The 16,603-nt window shown below is 38.0% G+C and overlaps 1 protein-coding gene across 1 annotated transcript in view; it reads right to left on the bottom strand.

Moving 5' to 3' along the window:
* Window positions 1–16,603, bottom strand: part of SLC9A9 (solute carrier family 9 member A9) — a 182,598-nt gene that overhangs the window by 87,544 nt on the left and 78,451 nt on the right. The window contains exon 10 of the mRNA XM_053951725.1: window positions 11,521–11,609. Within this exon, the coding sequence (XP_053807700.1) occupies window positions 11,521–11,609 (89 nt within the window). The remainder of the gene's footprint in view (window positions 1–11,520; window positions 11,610–16,603) is intronic.

Raw genomic sequence — 16,603 nt, 5'->3', positions numbered from 1 at the left:
GTAAAACTAATTCTGTGGAAAAATAAAGCTATAGAGCTATAAAATAGGAATTACTCTATTTACCTAAACCAGACAGCAGTATCAGTATTCATATGCATTTTTCTGATGCCATGTTGTTTTCTTTATTCAGGGCCTAATCTAGGATAAAAGAGTTTTTAATAAATAACTTGTCTAGTTTCTGTACAACATTTACTTGTTTAGGGTTTCCCATATTTACAGTGCTTTGTTTATAGAGGCTGGAGGAGAACGGACACAAGGCATTACCAGTTTCTAACCCAGGCAGAGCATCCTCATGCTGAGAATTCTCTTGCTCTGAACAATGTTGAATAGTATGAGATCCTCATGATATTAGGCTCCTTTTGCTTTTCTTTAAGACCTATTATTGATGAGTCAGCTTTTAACTACATTACCTTGGCAGAATGCCACCCTGGAGTTACATTGGGCAGAATTATTTGCAATTACTCTGCAATTTTAATATCAGTACCTGAAGCAGAATACTGAATTAGTAAGTTCACCGATCTGCTCTTATATGTCTATATGTGGGAATTTGGGGAATTCTTTTGTTTCATTTCTACAGTTATTTTTAAACAGCTTCCCTGCCTCCTGATGTAGGCTGCTATTCAAGAATTGAGATTCATTTGGACAAGAAGTCTGAGAAATGTGAATAGCAGCTATGCTCTGTGTGTCACACTTTTCCTCTAAGTATTAGAGTACGTGGCTTTTCTCATCTAACAGTCCTTTACACTTAAAGTTGTAATCTAGAGTGCTCCATGGAGATGTGATAAATGAGAAATAATTTGACTCCAGCTGAAACAGAAAATGCTAAACTGTTGGAAAAAGTATTGCAAAGATTTCCAGTGTTTTCAGGTCTACTAAATTACTTATGGTCTCACTGATGATGTTTTACTGACATTCACCAAAGGGAAAAAAAAAGACAGTAAAACAAGCAGAAATTAAAAATGCTACACTAAGATACATCTTCAACAGTACTTAAATCTGAAAGCTCAGGTGACTATTTCACATAAAATTAAGAGTCTGTAATGAAAAGGTACTATTGCATCTTAAAAATACCTTCTGTAAGATTCTGTGGGAAAGCAGGTGGTGGGTGTACTAGGGACATATCATTGGGCACCTCAGAAAAATGCTTTTACAAGAAAAATATTAATTACTACATGAGTATGTGCTTCTGGGGGTGCTGAATGTCTATTTGGAATTTTCAAACCCTCCTAACTCTTCTCAGGTTCTCTGGAGACATAGCGTGGTCAATACCTCCTTTAATTTGCATGACTGAATTAAAAGTCAAAAGCTTGAAAAAGATCCTCAAACTTGTACCCCAGTTCATGACTGTAGGTTAATTAAAGTATAAAGGTACCAAAATATGTGCAAAGATAGGGCACTTATTTGAATCCTAGTCATGATTGAGACATTTAGTCTGAAAACGTTTGACAAAGGGCATTTTAGCCCTTAATTATGTGCACAGACGGTGCCATGAGGAAGAGATGAGCTATAGTCAGCTGTTTAGTATGTTTTTCACTGTGCTACCATTTGGTACAAATGTCTCTTTGGAAGGTAGGAAATCCATTAATCATGTAATGGAAACACAGCTGCACAGTCACTAAAAAGACAGGATGCTGGCAAGGGCTTTAGACTATTATAATGCCTTATTTACATTTATTTATTTTCTTCTTGCAGCTTATTGTGTGAGAATTCTATTACCTACATACTTCTAAAAGTTTTGACCAAAGCTTTTGTGCAGTTCTTACAGCTGATAGGGAACTTTGTAGATAACAACCCTTGAAAGAGAATTGTGAGGAATCAGGATTTGTGCAAAAATCATGTAAGTTAAAAAGGAGAAACATCAGACTGCAAGAAATGGATCTTTGTCAGCAGCAGTTTGGTGCTGTTAGGAATCACACAACAGCTCAGATTCCTTAAGGGCTCCCATTGCCCCAAGGCTCTTTGGCAGGGCAAAAGCATTGCTATTTAAAACAATATAAAGTAAAAAAGTAGCAAAGCTCCCAAAGCCTGCAGACTGCTTTGGGTGAGCTCAGTCCCCATCTGCAGCAGAACTCCTGACGCTCTGCAGAGATCCCAGTGTAGCCTCTCCAGCCATGCCAGAAATAGCATCTTAATTGTGTTTCCAAACACAGGCCTCGCAGGAAGAGCAATTATGAACCTGGTGACACATACTCATGCAAGTGTAAGGCAACACAGGGTTCTAATTAAGGTACCTATTACAAATACCCTCAACTTTAAAAACTATTTTAACCTATGTGCTGAACAATTTTACTGCATTCCAATTTAGCAATTTTAGCAATTTTCTGTACTATGCAGAGAAATACAAAACAGACAGGTTTTTTTTCTAGAGGTTTATTTCATAACTGAAGAATTTATTGATAAATCCTGCATTAAAATCATCTAAAAAGTCAGCTAACATAAAAACATGAAGTGTCAGTGTTTCCAAGCTAGAGAAAATCATTACCATTGTGACATAACTATATTTTAAGTAAGAGACTGAGTGTTTTTACCTCTGTTGTCATTATATATATTTAGAACTTGCTCATTGGCATAAGCCAAATGTCATTGAAGTCAAAGGGCTTTGGTTCATTATATAAAATTCTACTAAATTTTTCCTATATGATTAAGGAAGACTTAGAAGAATCCTACCTTTTTAATCCTTGTCACAAATTCTCAGATGAGGGAGTTCTGACTACGTTTCAGGGAATTGTTGTAATTATCAGCTTTTACAAAACATGAGATTGTATAAGTTATACTTCAAACTAAAGTTAACCATATTTGTTCTAAGTATGGCATGTTAAAATGCACCCTGCTCTGTTTCAGCACTACATGATGATGTGAGAATATGTTCCCAACTCAGGACTAGATTGATTCTGGTTTGCTTTTTCTCTTTATGCATTCCACAGTTGCTGTTATCAGGGTGGCAATAATTAGGATGGGCTTGATTTCACATGCTACATACACAGAGAGAATTCTCTTCACAAAACTAGGTGTGCTTTACACAAGGCTGGATATTTGCATAGCTGCAGACTGAAAAACTAGGGATAAGTGCTAACTGCCCAAAGCAGGGAGAAGTATCTCAGAGGTCGCTCTTCGAAGCTCTCGTGAGACTGACGGCAGCACAGCAGCGATGGGCAGAGGTCTGTAAAGCTGTGTTTGGTTCTGCAGCAGCTCACACAGCCCCAAGCAGTCTGACCCCCCTGCACAGAGCAGGACACATGAGAGCCTCATTTGTGATTCAGGGCAGTTCCAGAGGAGCTATGGCACAAGTCTCTCACTTTGGAAGTTCCTTACACGTTTCTCCATATGCCAGTGCAATTTTGGCCTATCTGTTACAATTCCAGTTGGTATATGTTAGCTAACTGCTGGCATCTGATACTGTGCTAGAAGAGTAAACTACAACCTTAACAATCTAAGGTCTTTATTAATATTTAAAGAAAATGTTTAATGTTTAAACAGATTGTAAAAACTTTAATGAAGCCGTTTGGAAACTAGTTTGCATATGGTATTATGTTCCTTAGCCTACCAGCATGAAAAATGACATCATTTTTCAACAAGATGAGCTTCTCTGTAGAAATACTGCTTCATTACAGTTCTGGGTTACTTCAGGGTATGAATTACATTTCAGTGTGTTATTTTCCAGTTTCTGTGCTTAAACAAAATGAAGGAAAATATTTTTTTCTTTGTTTTTCAAGAGAATTTCTCTTCTTCATAGGTCCAAAGTACTTTTTTTTTATTCTGTGTGTGTGTGTGTGTTTAAGACACTAGAATATGATATTCTTCATAAAATGCTGATGACAAAGGGGCACATGCCTTATGGGAGCTAATGAGGCCAGAGCACATCTGCACATTCTCTGTTTAAGGAATCACTAATGCAGGTGTACGAAAAGAGGGAAAATGTAAACTACAGAATGAAGTATAGAACTGAATATTCTAACAAGATTTCTGTATCTGGACACCCAATATTTTCAGTATTATGGGTCGGAAAGCAGCTAATTTATTATATAAACCATAAACGATGTAGGTGATTACTGATACACCAGAGTTATAAAGTCTGCTGTTATTGGTTTACTCATAGCAATGCTTTCTAACTGTTTACCATCCATCATGTAGCTCACAGCTGAGAGGAAATAATTACAGCATTTTCACATAAATTTAAGGGGAGTCACATGTAAAGAGACTGCAGATTAACATTCTTCTAGCATGGTGAATTAATCAGGAACATCAGTCAGATAATGAGGGATTTTGTTTAAAAATTCAGATTGAAAGACATGGTAGTATAATTTCTTCTGCAGAAATCAAGATTTTCTTGTGTTGTTATGATTCTTCTTGTTAAACCCATCCAGTAAGCAACTTTAGATTTCCTTATAGCATTACACTGTTCTACAGGGTTCCATAAGATCTTATGGTACATCTGGTCAAACAATGCACCTGGCATGTTTCCAACATTCATCTTTTCCTGCTAAACACAGAAAATAGCTGTGCAGAGAACTGGAATTCATTGTACACTTCCTGTCAATTGCAATCCATTTTAAAGGTAACAATTATTACAAGCACTACGCATGTGGTGCATATTCAATTAGAGAAAAGAAGGCAATTGCTGAACGAGGGCAGGCTGCTTGTGACAGACCCAGGGGCTCTGCAGAGATGCTCTGGCTCTGCAGTGAGAACACAGGGCTCAGCCAGCACATCTGACACTGCTGGAGCTCAGGATGGAGGGAAAACTGGAGCTTAGGAGGGAAAGCACAGGACGAGAATGAGGGACTGCTGCTCTTCATGGTACATAGGCTGGAGCTGTAATGGTAGCTTATGTCTAGAGACCTCACCTTTTGGACTTTTAGAAGAGTAGAAGACTCTGGCTTGTGTTGTTTCCAATATAGGTTAGTTACCTCAAAATTAGAAGTAGTTTTTACCTACAGTTTCAGGTGTCTGATCCTCATAGCCATAAGATAAATGCTGCATAAACCATTCTTTTTTAAACTGTGCTTACAACCCTTTTATGTATGTATCATTTTCTTCTCTCAAAAAGAAAAAATACCAATGGCATTTATGTGTTCTCCCCAATTGTTTTCAACAGCATCAAAATTAAGATTTTTGCTATAGGCCTTGTCTCAAAAAAAAAAAAAAAAAAAAAAAATCTGGGTGAAATACCAGAAAACAAGAGCAAGGTTTTTACCTAATATTAGTCATTTACAAAGTATTTAAGCAAAACTGGCTAAAACATGGGCAAAACTATGCTAATGCTATTCCAGTACCACAAAATCTTCTCAAATGCTATTTTATTTTCAGATTCTTGTTGTCAAAAGGAGTATCTTCTCCAGACCTTTCTATTGAGCCCTGATACTTGGTCACCTGTGCTGTTTCCTGGGCAGCACTGCCTGAAGCCTCAGCCTTTATCACTTTCGAGTCTGAACTTGCAGGAGTGCAAGGAGGTTGGAAATCAGGGAATTTTCTTTTGTTTGGCTGCAGAAAGGGAACCATGAGACATGCCCATCAGAGCTAACTTTTATGCTCAGTCTCCACTTAAATGGAAAAATGTGCTTCATGCATGCAACCTGTTTAATGCTCACCAAGAATTTGGACTTCACTGGATTCCTTAGGCAAAGACCTCTTGTGTATTATTGAGGAGTGCCAGACCTGAATGCCATGCATTAGCCAGAAAGAATTTCCAGTTTACTCTCAGAGGTTTATCAGGCAGACAGCTATATACCTTGGAGGATAATAACCCCCCCATTCTGGTATGAAATTTTCCTGTAGGCATGCTGGGAAAACAGATTCCTCCTGCACAGCACAGAGGCAAAGACAGATTAGAATCTGGTACTGGTGGTAAACTTTTTGGGAGAATAAGTTTCCTCTCAGTCTTTCTCTCTGCCAATTATTTGTGTGGAAATACCTGACCTCGTGCAGTGCCTTAGAGGTCATTTGTCCCCAAGAAAAGTTGCTGAACAAATCACAACAACTGTCAATTAGGCTGCTCATTTGAAAATGATGAGAATTATCCTTGTGTATCCTTATGTGTTGTGGTAGTTCTGCCTTGCTAATAATCTAGGGCATTTTATTCTAAGTAGGGTTTTCCTCTGACTAGAAATACTCTCAATTTTTTTATAAATTAGGAGTTTGAATTATAAGAGCCATTATAACCTGACATTTGTGCATGTACTTTTCTTCCTAGGAGTATAAACTCATTATCTATATACAGTCCAATGTTTGATAACAGAAAATAGTAAGCATTAGCCAGAGATAAATTAATATAGACTGTGTAACATACAAGCAAGCCCAGCTCTCTTTGTTTGGTCTCTTAAACACTCATGCAAATAGCAGAACCAAAGCCCCAGGGCACACACATGTCCAGTGTGACTGTGGAGGGTTTAAGATAAAGGCACCAAACAATTTCATTTTGTGCTGCAGCTCCCTATGAGGTTAGAGGGCTGCTTCTCCCAGGTATGGATGCTGGATATCTGGAGTGGGAGCCTCACAAAGCAGATGCAGTTTGGGTGCTGGTAGTGCCGAGTCATCTCTCCCCAGCTGCTCTCCTTCTCTCACAGAAAACAACAGTAGCTGCAGCTCCTGGCACGTGCTTTTAACAACAAACTCAGGAGAAATCGTTCTGCTACTAAAGCAGAATTTGCACTGCATTATTTATTTTCTTATCAAAAGACAGCTGATGGGAGAATCCCATAAGACAGTATTATGTATCTAGAGAAAATAGATCTGTTGTTGCAGTGCTGGCTGTAGGTCTGCTTGTAACTGGTTTACAAGAAACAGCAGAAAAGCAGTAGAATGTCAAGATCCCAGTGATGGTGCTTCATTTGGATACAGTGACTTCAGTCACCTCTCTGCCTTTAGTCCTGCAATGCTCTTTTTAGTAAACATTGTCTGTTGGCTTTCAGGTAACACTCCTTTGATTAATTGATTTTTTTCCCCCTTTCAGTTGATTTAGATACCTCAGTTGCCATACTTTACTTTTGCTCTACTGTTTTTCTTTGCTTCTGAAGTGAGTCCATAATCATGGATGGAACAGCTCCCCAGGGAAGTGGTGGAAATGCCATCCCTGGAAGTGTTCAAAAAATGAGTAGATGTGGCATGGTGATTTTTGGTTAATGATTGGACTTGATGGTCTTGGAGATCTTTTCCTACATCAATGATTCTGTTATTCTAAGTCTATATTGAGACTATACTATAACATACTAGGGTCAAGGGATTGTAATGATTTGATTTTCAGTTTTTGAGAAATTAAAAAAAGTTTTATTACTTTTTTTTTAACCTGTTTTGATTAATGTGATTAATTAGAATTAAATTGATATGCTTATAAACACAATTCTTTTACAGCAAAGTGTCTTTGCAATGCAGCTTAATTTCTGACCCAGAAATCAGCTGATTGATCCCTAGTCAGTGTCCCTGTTGGAAGACAAATAGCTGCATCATCAATGAGCTAGGAGTGTTTTGAAACCTTCATGTATTTTCCAGAGATTTCCAGGAAATATTAGCTGCCCCCCTTGCAAAATGATGACTTTTATTAATCAGAGATAATAATGTCTGCTTTATAGTAGAGAGATTAAAATTTGAAGCAATCAGTACTGTGTCCATCAGTGAGCAAAGCCCAAGAGCAGTCTGAACTTTCAGTCCTCCAGTGCAATCTGATCTGCTCAAGCCTCTGAGTGAGACTGTATGTCTTGGTAAAGTTACTCACAAGTTAAGCAGCAGTAATGTTTCTCTCATTCTCCTGCCTATGTTAAACCTTGGAGGTGAAGGGCCACTGAAATCTTAACTTGGAATCTTGTGCACACAGCACACCCGGTGCAGCTGAACAATCAGGCCAGGAGCGCTTGTCTCTAAGGCAGCTTGTTCCCTTAATGGGCTTGCTATCAGGAGCAACAAAACAGCTGAGTAACTGTTTAACTCCTCATGTGATTAGAAAGGCTACTACACCTAATTTGAGAAAGCAAACTTCACCAAAAGTTAGACACACCTGTTTCAGAGGTGACCATGAGAACAAGGCTTAGATTGGGGAATGAATGGAGACAGGCAGGGCAGTGTGTGACATAATCCCCTCTTGGCTGGACATGCTTTCCTTGTCTTTTTTAATTCCCTGGCTCTTCCATAGGTAATGCATTTCAGAAGTCCCTTTCCAGAATTTGTAACTTGCTGACACTATTTTGTGTGCAGAGAATTCTTCATACCCTTGCAGACTTAAGCAAAGAGAGGAATTGCCCTGCCCCACTCTCATTGTTGCAGCTGTTCCCCGGAGTTAAAGGAACATAACCAGAAAAGATACAACTCATTGGTATGATGGATAATATTTATGGCCACTAGTCAGTACTCCACCACTAGGAAAATGTGCTGGTCTTAGCTTGGCATTTGAGCGAAAGTGATAGAGGGCAGAGAGAAAAACAGAGCAAGGAACATAGAAAACTGTAGAAAACACAGTATCATCCATGAATCCTTTTCTAGAGGTGACTGTAGGGATTTACACTGCCCACTTTTAAAAAACCAGGGATTTCTGTTTATCTCATACCACCCTGCCCAGCCTCTGACTGACTTGTAGCAGAGCAAATCAACTCAGCCCAGCTGTACATCTGAAGCCTAATGTAAAATTGGAGCTGCAGAGTCCCAAGATTTAGAAGTGTCTGGCTGCAGCATAACGTGAGGGGAGATAGCAGCTGTAAATAATTCTGGAGAAAGCTGCTCAGAATCAAATAGCTTTCGATCAGATCCCAGCAGTTTCATCTTCTCCTTCACTAAAGATACATTGGATAAATTAAACTTTAACTGCCTGAAATTCAGGAGCACTCATGTTAGACCTAACCTTGCTGCCATGGAGGGCAGGGTCAATCTCACTGTAAAATCATGATGGCTGTTGTCAGGTCAATGATGATGACTTAAAATTACTTCCATAAAACATCACCCATGTTAAAAAAATGACAGTAAAAGCACACAGAATGTTTATAAATACTTAATGAAAATTGGGATAATTGAATCGAATGAAAACTATCTAAAGCCTCTGTTTTTACTAATTTTTTTAAATCTTACTTTTCTTATGAGAGTATTAAAATAATTAATTTTTTTTGTGAAAAGATTAGTGTTGCTTTATAATTTCAGATTCTGTAAGTTTCAGATGCTTGAAATCAAATATTTCTCTTTCATGGAATCTTAAACAGTGATTGACAGAGTAATAAAGGATACATGGGGACTAATAATTACATGGCATCCTTTAACAGGCCTTTTTAATAGATACTCTTAAATTCTCATTTAAGAACTGTAGATAAATTCTCATTTTACATCAGTGACTGAAGAGAAACTTTTAATTTTTTTTAGAGCAAATGATGATGTATTATGAGAAATGCAGAACTTGGCACCAGGATCGGAAATACCTTCTCTATCACTCTAAACTGGATTTTACCATCAAGCTATAAAATTTTAAAAGCAAGTAAAAAATGTAAAGAAAATTACGCAAAGCCGTAAAGAAAAAGTGTTTGTTTAAAAACAGCAATCTGATTTACAATTTTAAATCTAATTTCCATAGTTTTTGTTAGCTTTAGCTTCAGCCTCAACTCACTGTTTTGTCAGTGTGCATTACAGTTCAGCACTCCTTTCTGAAAGATCTGTCATATTGTAACAAAAGAGAGAGACTGCTTTGGAATAATTCTATAAAAGAACTGAAAAGCCCTTGATTTTGGCCAGTAATGAGTAATAAAATGACTTCGATTGGGAGCAAAGCCAACTGTCTGAGCAACAATATTCATTGAAGATGCACTGAAGTTATATATGATTATGAGAATGCCAAGTGTGTGGCCTATTAAATTTGCTTGGAGAGAATTCTTGGGAGGAGAGAAAGAAAGAGGCAGTGCAGATCTCACTGAAACAGCTGCATATGAAAGGGTAATATTTGGATTAGAAAATAAATTAGAAGTATTCAAAGGAATTCAACAACGTTTGAACCATATCATAAAGGAGGCTGAGGATTAAGGGCTTATGGGGAAGAGAAAACAGAATGGAAAAGTGTACATAAAACTCACAGCTCCATAGAGAAACACATAATCCCTTTTCTGTGTGTTCAAGGGTAAATTTAGTTTATTTTCACTCTTTTGTTTTGCACTTATTGAATAGGAGGGAATAACAGAGTAAACATGAACAAAACCAGGATGCATTTAAACAGTTAATCAACAGTTAGTTGATTCTGCAGCTGAAAAGCCTCATAGATAATTAAAAATACCACAACCTTGGCTTTTTATGTCTCTCTCTGAGGCTATGCATCATTAAAACATGCAGATGAATCCCTGAAAAAACCTTCTATTCAAATTATAAGTTATATGCAAGGGGAGTAATGGCATATGTAATTCAGTCTTTCTGCAGAACAGAAACAATTCTGTGGTAGATTTCAATGTTGTTCCGTTACAATACAGTTATCAGAGAAAGGTTAGTTCTCTGCTGGAATACTTTCTGAAAGCATCAGACTCTGCTGCTATAAAGAAATACAATTGAAAAGACTTATCCTGTTCCATAGCTGACACTTTATTATGGGAGTAGTGACCAGAAACTTTTTTGTGATCTAAAATCTGTGAGACTCTAACAGTTGAACTGATACTGTGGCCAGTATTTTTTTCTATCAAGCTGTTTTTGATAGAAAATTGGATTTTTGATTAAATTGAGATGTGCAAGAAGTGATGAATTTTTCTACGTAAAATTTCCAGTGCTCAAAAGAAAGGAATTGCTGAAAAAGGTACGAGATTGCATCATGAAAATTATAGTATTGGGCCATAAGTTTCCATTTTATTCTAGGAGATCGATTTCCTACAACCTGGGGGTCTTGGGACATATGAGTCAATGTTACAAGGGAAGAAAACTGCATTTAAATGACTTCTACCAGGATCAAAGCAGTGGCAGGGTTGTCTAAAATGACTCATGCTGAAAATTATTTTGAACACTGCAATACCATAGATCTGAGAACAGCCTCACGTTTTAAAAAGAATTACAATTGTATTAGTCACTTCTTCAAACAAAAACCAGGTGATCAAATTTCATATTTCTAAACTCTAAATAACACAATGGAAAGAAAAAAAAAATCTCTTTCTAATGATGACAATTTTTAATTAAACCAGAATTAAATAATGTCACTGCTTAAATCTGTGGGGCAGACTGCAGTTTATACAATCCCTTTGCAAAATCTGCAGGGATCCAATCTTTCAGCCACTTCCGTCTTACTAGAGCTCTTTGATTTCCTTAATTTTGAAGTATTTTTGTATGAAAGTTGGTGTAAGCTGTTATTTCCATACCTGTCTGACATTTCAAGTCTCTTGGGAAGAACAGATACTTTTATATATATATATATATATTTAATTATTATTATTATCCTGGTAATTGTTATTGCTTTCCTGGCAAACTCTCCTGATGAAGACATAAGCCTCTTGCTTTTCATTAATGAAATCCCATCCAGCTGTATTCCAGTAACTGTTACTCCTTACACCAGTGTCAGACACGAGGTCAGTTATTTCCATGTCCTACCTGTTTAGTTCTCATTTTGGAATCTGGTGACAGATTGTTGTAGGTGTAATGGGCCTGTGTGACTCCACAGAAAAGGACAGCAACAATACCTGAAATTTAAAGAAAAAACAGAGTTAGCTGCTTTTGTTTTCTTACTTAGGCTTGCAAAAGGCTACATAAAAAACCAAATTAGTCTGTTAACAGCTTTTTATAACAAAAGAAATTTGAGCTATGTGTTCTAAGAACAATGATGCTTTCATAGCATTTCCACTGTTGTGTATTTGGAAATTCAAAGGCTGTAGAAAATTTCTTTCAATGAATACATGGTATGATCCAGCCATAATTTGACAGTAATTGTAAGTGTAGGACTAGCATAATCGTAATATGTAGGAATTTGGAGTATTTGAAAGAATTTGGCAGGGGCTGAATAGGAAAGGAAAAGAAAAAAATGTTACATTTTAGTGGTTTGAGACCACTTGGTACTAAATGACTGCAACAGGGTAAAATAATTTCAGTCTGTGCCTGATTGTATCTTATCACAAGCAGTGTGTATCGATGTCAAGGTGAACAACAGCACATTGCTTAAAAGTGATGCTCTGGCAGGTGCAAGCTGTGCTGCCCAGAACAGCAGGTCAGTGACTGTGGACACGTGGCAGCACTTATAGTCCCAGCTGGTGGAAGGTCTGGAGGGGCAGGGAAGCAGGATTGTCAGGAATAATAATAACTAATTTGTTTTATAGTGATATTTTTCAGTACTGCCTTGGCCCTGGTCGTAACTCACTAGAATCACAGAGTAACATCACTGTAGTGCAGTATTGTAATTAAAGAAGCTGAAAAGATTGTGAGGTCTGGACACAGATAATGCAGGAGGAAAGCACATAGGGAGAAAACAGAAAACCAAAAATAGAGTTCACCAGTAGCCGTGTGTAAATGCCCATGGAGGAAGAAAGATCTGCCTTTTTCTTAAACTTGGGGCATATCTACATAGATAATTATTTACACAACAGCTCAGGGCTCTCTTGTGTCCACTCTGATCATTGTTCCCTGAAACCCTGCACGTTCCCCAGGCACGTGGGGCTGAGCACAGAGCCAGCAGTGGGACTGCTGTGTGCCATCTCTGTGCTCACATACACACAATTGTCACCCTCCAGCCTAGTGCTTCAGCCCTTGTGCCTTTCAGCCCTGCTCCTCACTGCCTCCTGTGCAGGAGCTGCAGCATGCCCTAATCAGCTTTTTAGTTCTGCCTCCTCATGGGCTGCTCTGCACACTGCTAGATAATTTTCAGCTCACAGGCTGCTCACATGTACTGGCATTATACTGATGAGTCTGACACAACAAAGCAAGCAGAAAGATGCCTGTCCAGCTTAGGCACTATTCATCCTTGTGATGTGATTGTGCTACACTTTCTAGGCATTTATGGGGTTAAACAAGCATGAACAGAAACATATAAACCAGTTCCACTGGAGGCAAAGAGCATGAAGTGGAATGGTGAAAAGAATCTCTGCCTGGTCCCCCAGTCCTGGGCTGGAAACGGGATAAAGCTCGCTCCGTCTTCTCCAGGATGGTGACTCCTGACTTTAGGGCAAGAAGGGGCTCACTAAGGGGGCAGAGTCTGCAGCACTGCACCTTAACACAGCAAACCCAACACAAACAATCTGCTACTTCAAAAGCATCAACTGGAGCAGGCCAGGCTTCAGAGTCCCTGGAAAAATGGATAGGAACAGACTGAGCAAGTGTCAGTTGCCTCAAGCACTGGTGCCTCGGCAGGTTCTTTAACAGGCTTATCCAAACCTCAAAATGTTTGAATTTTAGCAGCAAGAGGGCCCTTGAGGTAGGTGAAATATCCTCCTGCCCTGAACCACGCACAGAAAAGGAAACAAATCAAAGTAGTAATTTAGACAATGCTGAAACTATTTCATTTGGAGGAGACTGTGTGTGGGATCTGTGAATTCTCATGTATCAGTTAAATTAATCATTACCTTACCATGTTTTTCTTTAGACCTCCTTATATTGCTAACCAAGCAAATACTGGCAAAAAATATCCAATTTTCTTGCAAGCCCCTCTCTTTTCTTCTGGGAAGAACTGAGGCCATTAATATGTCTTTGATGGAAGAAAAAAATATGGAGCAAATACTTCTGATTTGATTTGGCACATGGAACGACTGTCATCAGAAGGAAAACAAGGAAACAAATAAATGTTTTTCCCCACAAACCACTTCAGACATTTTGTTTGCTTCTGGGTTCTCTTTATATTTTAAATTTACCTGTACTGCTTCTACATACAGAACACTGACCCTTTAGCCAAGAGAAATTCCACTGAACCTTTAGTGTGTCTTTGTTTTTTATATTTATTTTCTTAAGTCTGTTTTGATTTTTTTTCTAACTACACTAAGACTTTTCTTCATGGTCAGTAATATGGGGTGTGGTGAGATTGTCACCGCTGACATACAATCCAGGAAGTTTATATTTTTGTGAGGTCTAATTGCTCTCATGAATGTGTCTAATTATTTTTTCTCAGTAACTGTATTTGATTGTGCAGAACTGATCTGGGGAGTTTAAAAATTCTCAAGGCATTAATAATATGCACTGGGATGCTCAAACAATGACATTTCAGTTAAAAATACAGCCAGACAGTAATGTTGCTAAGTATCACTAGCTCCAGGCTCAGTAACTGAAATGGAGATAAGAGTTTCTGATGCAGTTTCTTCTCTATTAATCATCAGGATGTCAAGTCTTGCATTTTTAAAATTGACTATTAAATTCAACTGTGATTATAAACCGGTTTTGACTGCTAAGAAACTGTTAATTATGGGTAGTGAGAAAACTGAGAGAGTGTCATGAAGAATAAAATGGCTTAAATCTGATTTTGCAATAAGAATAAATGAACTGAACCATGCAATTATGCAAGTGCAGAAACCAGATACCCTGTTTCCAGGGAAGACTGGGGGAATGCAGTGGAATATTTCAATTGCTACAATTGAAAGCTTCATGTGTACCAGCCATGACTCTCACAATGAATAGTTCGTTAAAAGGCTTGGAGGAATTTTTTTGTAATGAATATCCATAAAAAATGATTAGTTAAGAGTAATGACCAATTACATGTTAACTGAAAAGGAAAGAGAAGTACCTAAAGAGGCAAACACACAACTCTTTAGCAAGGAAAAGGCAATCTGGATTTCTTTGTAGCACTATTAAAGCTGGATTTTGAAGTTAGCTGGGTAGCAAAATACTGTATGAACAGAGTGTGGCACAGAATGAGGTTGTTTTTGTGGGCTTGCTTTCACAGAGGTAAGAGGTGAGAGCAAATATGGCAATACTGGAGCAGTAAACAGAAAGTATCCATTCGATGCAGGGAGGCAGATAAAGCAAAGTGGCCCTTTTACTTGTCCTCAATTTCAGGCTGCTGGAGACAGCTCAGTCACTTGTTACTTGTTCAAGTGGCAAAATTAGCAACTACTGAGACAGTGCTACAATTGCAGAACAAAATGTTAAAGTAAGCAGAGAATGTTTTGAGTTGAAACAGGTGGTAAGTTGTAAAGTGAAATACAGCTCATTGTGTTTATTATAGATTACTGACATTTTCCTCTTCATATAAAAGATGAGACACTTCACAGAAAAAATGCTTATATCACTAGTAAATTTTCAGCTACAGATCAACCTCTGTTTTTTTAGAAATAAAAGCCTTACCATTTTATTTGATTTTTTTGTAAAAGAGAAATTGAGACAGCTTGTTAGCTGTTAATACAGCTAGAGAACTTATTCTTACATTAGTTTTTACAAATATAAGTAGTTGAAATGGTTGTTGAGTCTAAAGCTAGTAATATAAAAAAAGACAAAATCTTCTTTTACATCATTTTACAAACATGCAAAAAGGAATGTCAGAGAAGTGCAGCATGTACAATGTTCTTTTAACACAAACCTGCAAGTGAGTGGCCACAATCAAAACCCGAGAATTTGCTAATTTGAGAGATTAAAACAGACATTTTTCTCCAGCTGTCAGGTCTTTTGGTTATAAAAAAGGGAATTTAGAAAAAGAAAACCTCCAAACCGCTACCTTCTGGGGAGCAAAGGAATAAATAAAACGTATAGCTTTATTTTAAAGACCTGTAAGCAAACTGAGCAGTTTTCATCCCAACTTTGAAGGTTTCCAGGGCTTCTGGGATGCCTCTCTAAAGATGCACAAAATCCTGAAATCTCTCAATAAAGCAGCAGGAACTGGTCCTTCATCAGAGGTGGGGAAATGCATGGAAAAAGGAACAATGAAAATTGGGTAAAAGAGAAATTATTTAAATCAGATAACACTTACTTTGGACTCATTTATGTCAGAATCTCCACAGCATCTCTTAGGATGCAGCTAAATGTGTGAGTGGCAGGAAATGAGATTCTCTCTACCTCAAATTGCTGCTGTAATAGGGCCATACACCCAGTGGCAACAGTCTCCCTATCCAGGCTGTTTTCACTGGGGTATGAAGTGTGAATAATCATTTTCTTGATACTAAAGAAAAGATTTAAGGCTTCTTACACCAGACCTACACCAATGCAGAATCAAAGCTCGTGTTTTGTTCATGAGGCTTTTATCTCTGGAGTTGTCTGAGGCTGATTTTATTTTGAAGTGACAGAAAGCAACAAAAGATGGAGCTGAGGGGATTTTTAGGCCCTCATGTGAGGACTGTTCTTTGGTATTGCACCTGGCCTCTTCAGGTGAGACCTGGGATTCAGTGTTGTACTTTTGTAACCCCAAATAAATTGCTGAATTCAGTTTACACTGGAACTCCTATGGTGACATATAACAGCTTTTATTCTGGCCACACTAAGAGTGCTTACCCTGTTTATCCTTAACGTCTGCACTAGCACTAAGACCCCACTATCCACACTTTATGCAACTGATCTTTGGTGTCACATTAATGCCTTGCTAGAATATGTACTTTTCTCTAAAACATATACATTTCTCTGTTTTTCTTACTGCCTTAGAAAACTGTACCTACAGCAGCCCCTAAATTAGGCAGACCCAAGCCATGACTCCAGTAAGGGATGTGCAGCAGACCAGCTCAGCTGTCATCTGTCTCTGCACAGCAGGGCAAATGCCATCTTCCTACCTATTGTT

Source organism: Vidua chalybeata, chromosome 10 (genome assembly GCF_026979565.1).
Source record: "Vidua chalybeata isolate OUT-0048 chromosome 10, bVidCha1 merged haplotype, whole genome shotgun sequence".
In the NCBI taxonomy this organism is placed as follows: Eukaryota; Metazoa; Chordata; class Aves; order Passeriformes; family Viduidae; genus Vidua; species Vidua chalybeata.
Note: the sequence above shows the minus strand (reverse complement) of the source record. Positions and strands in the feature narration are given on the sequence as shown.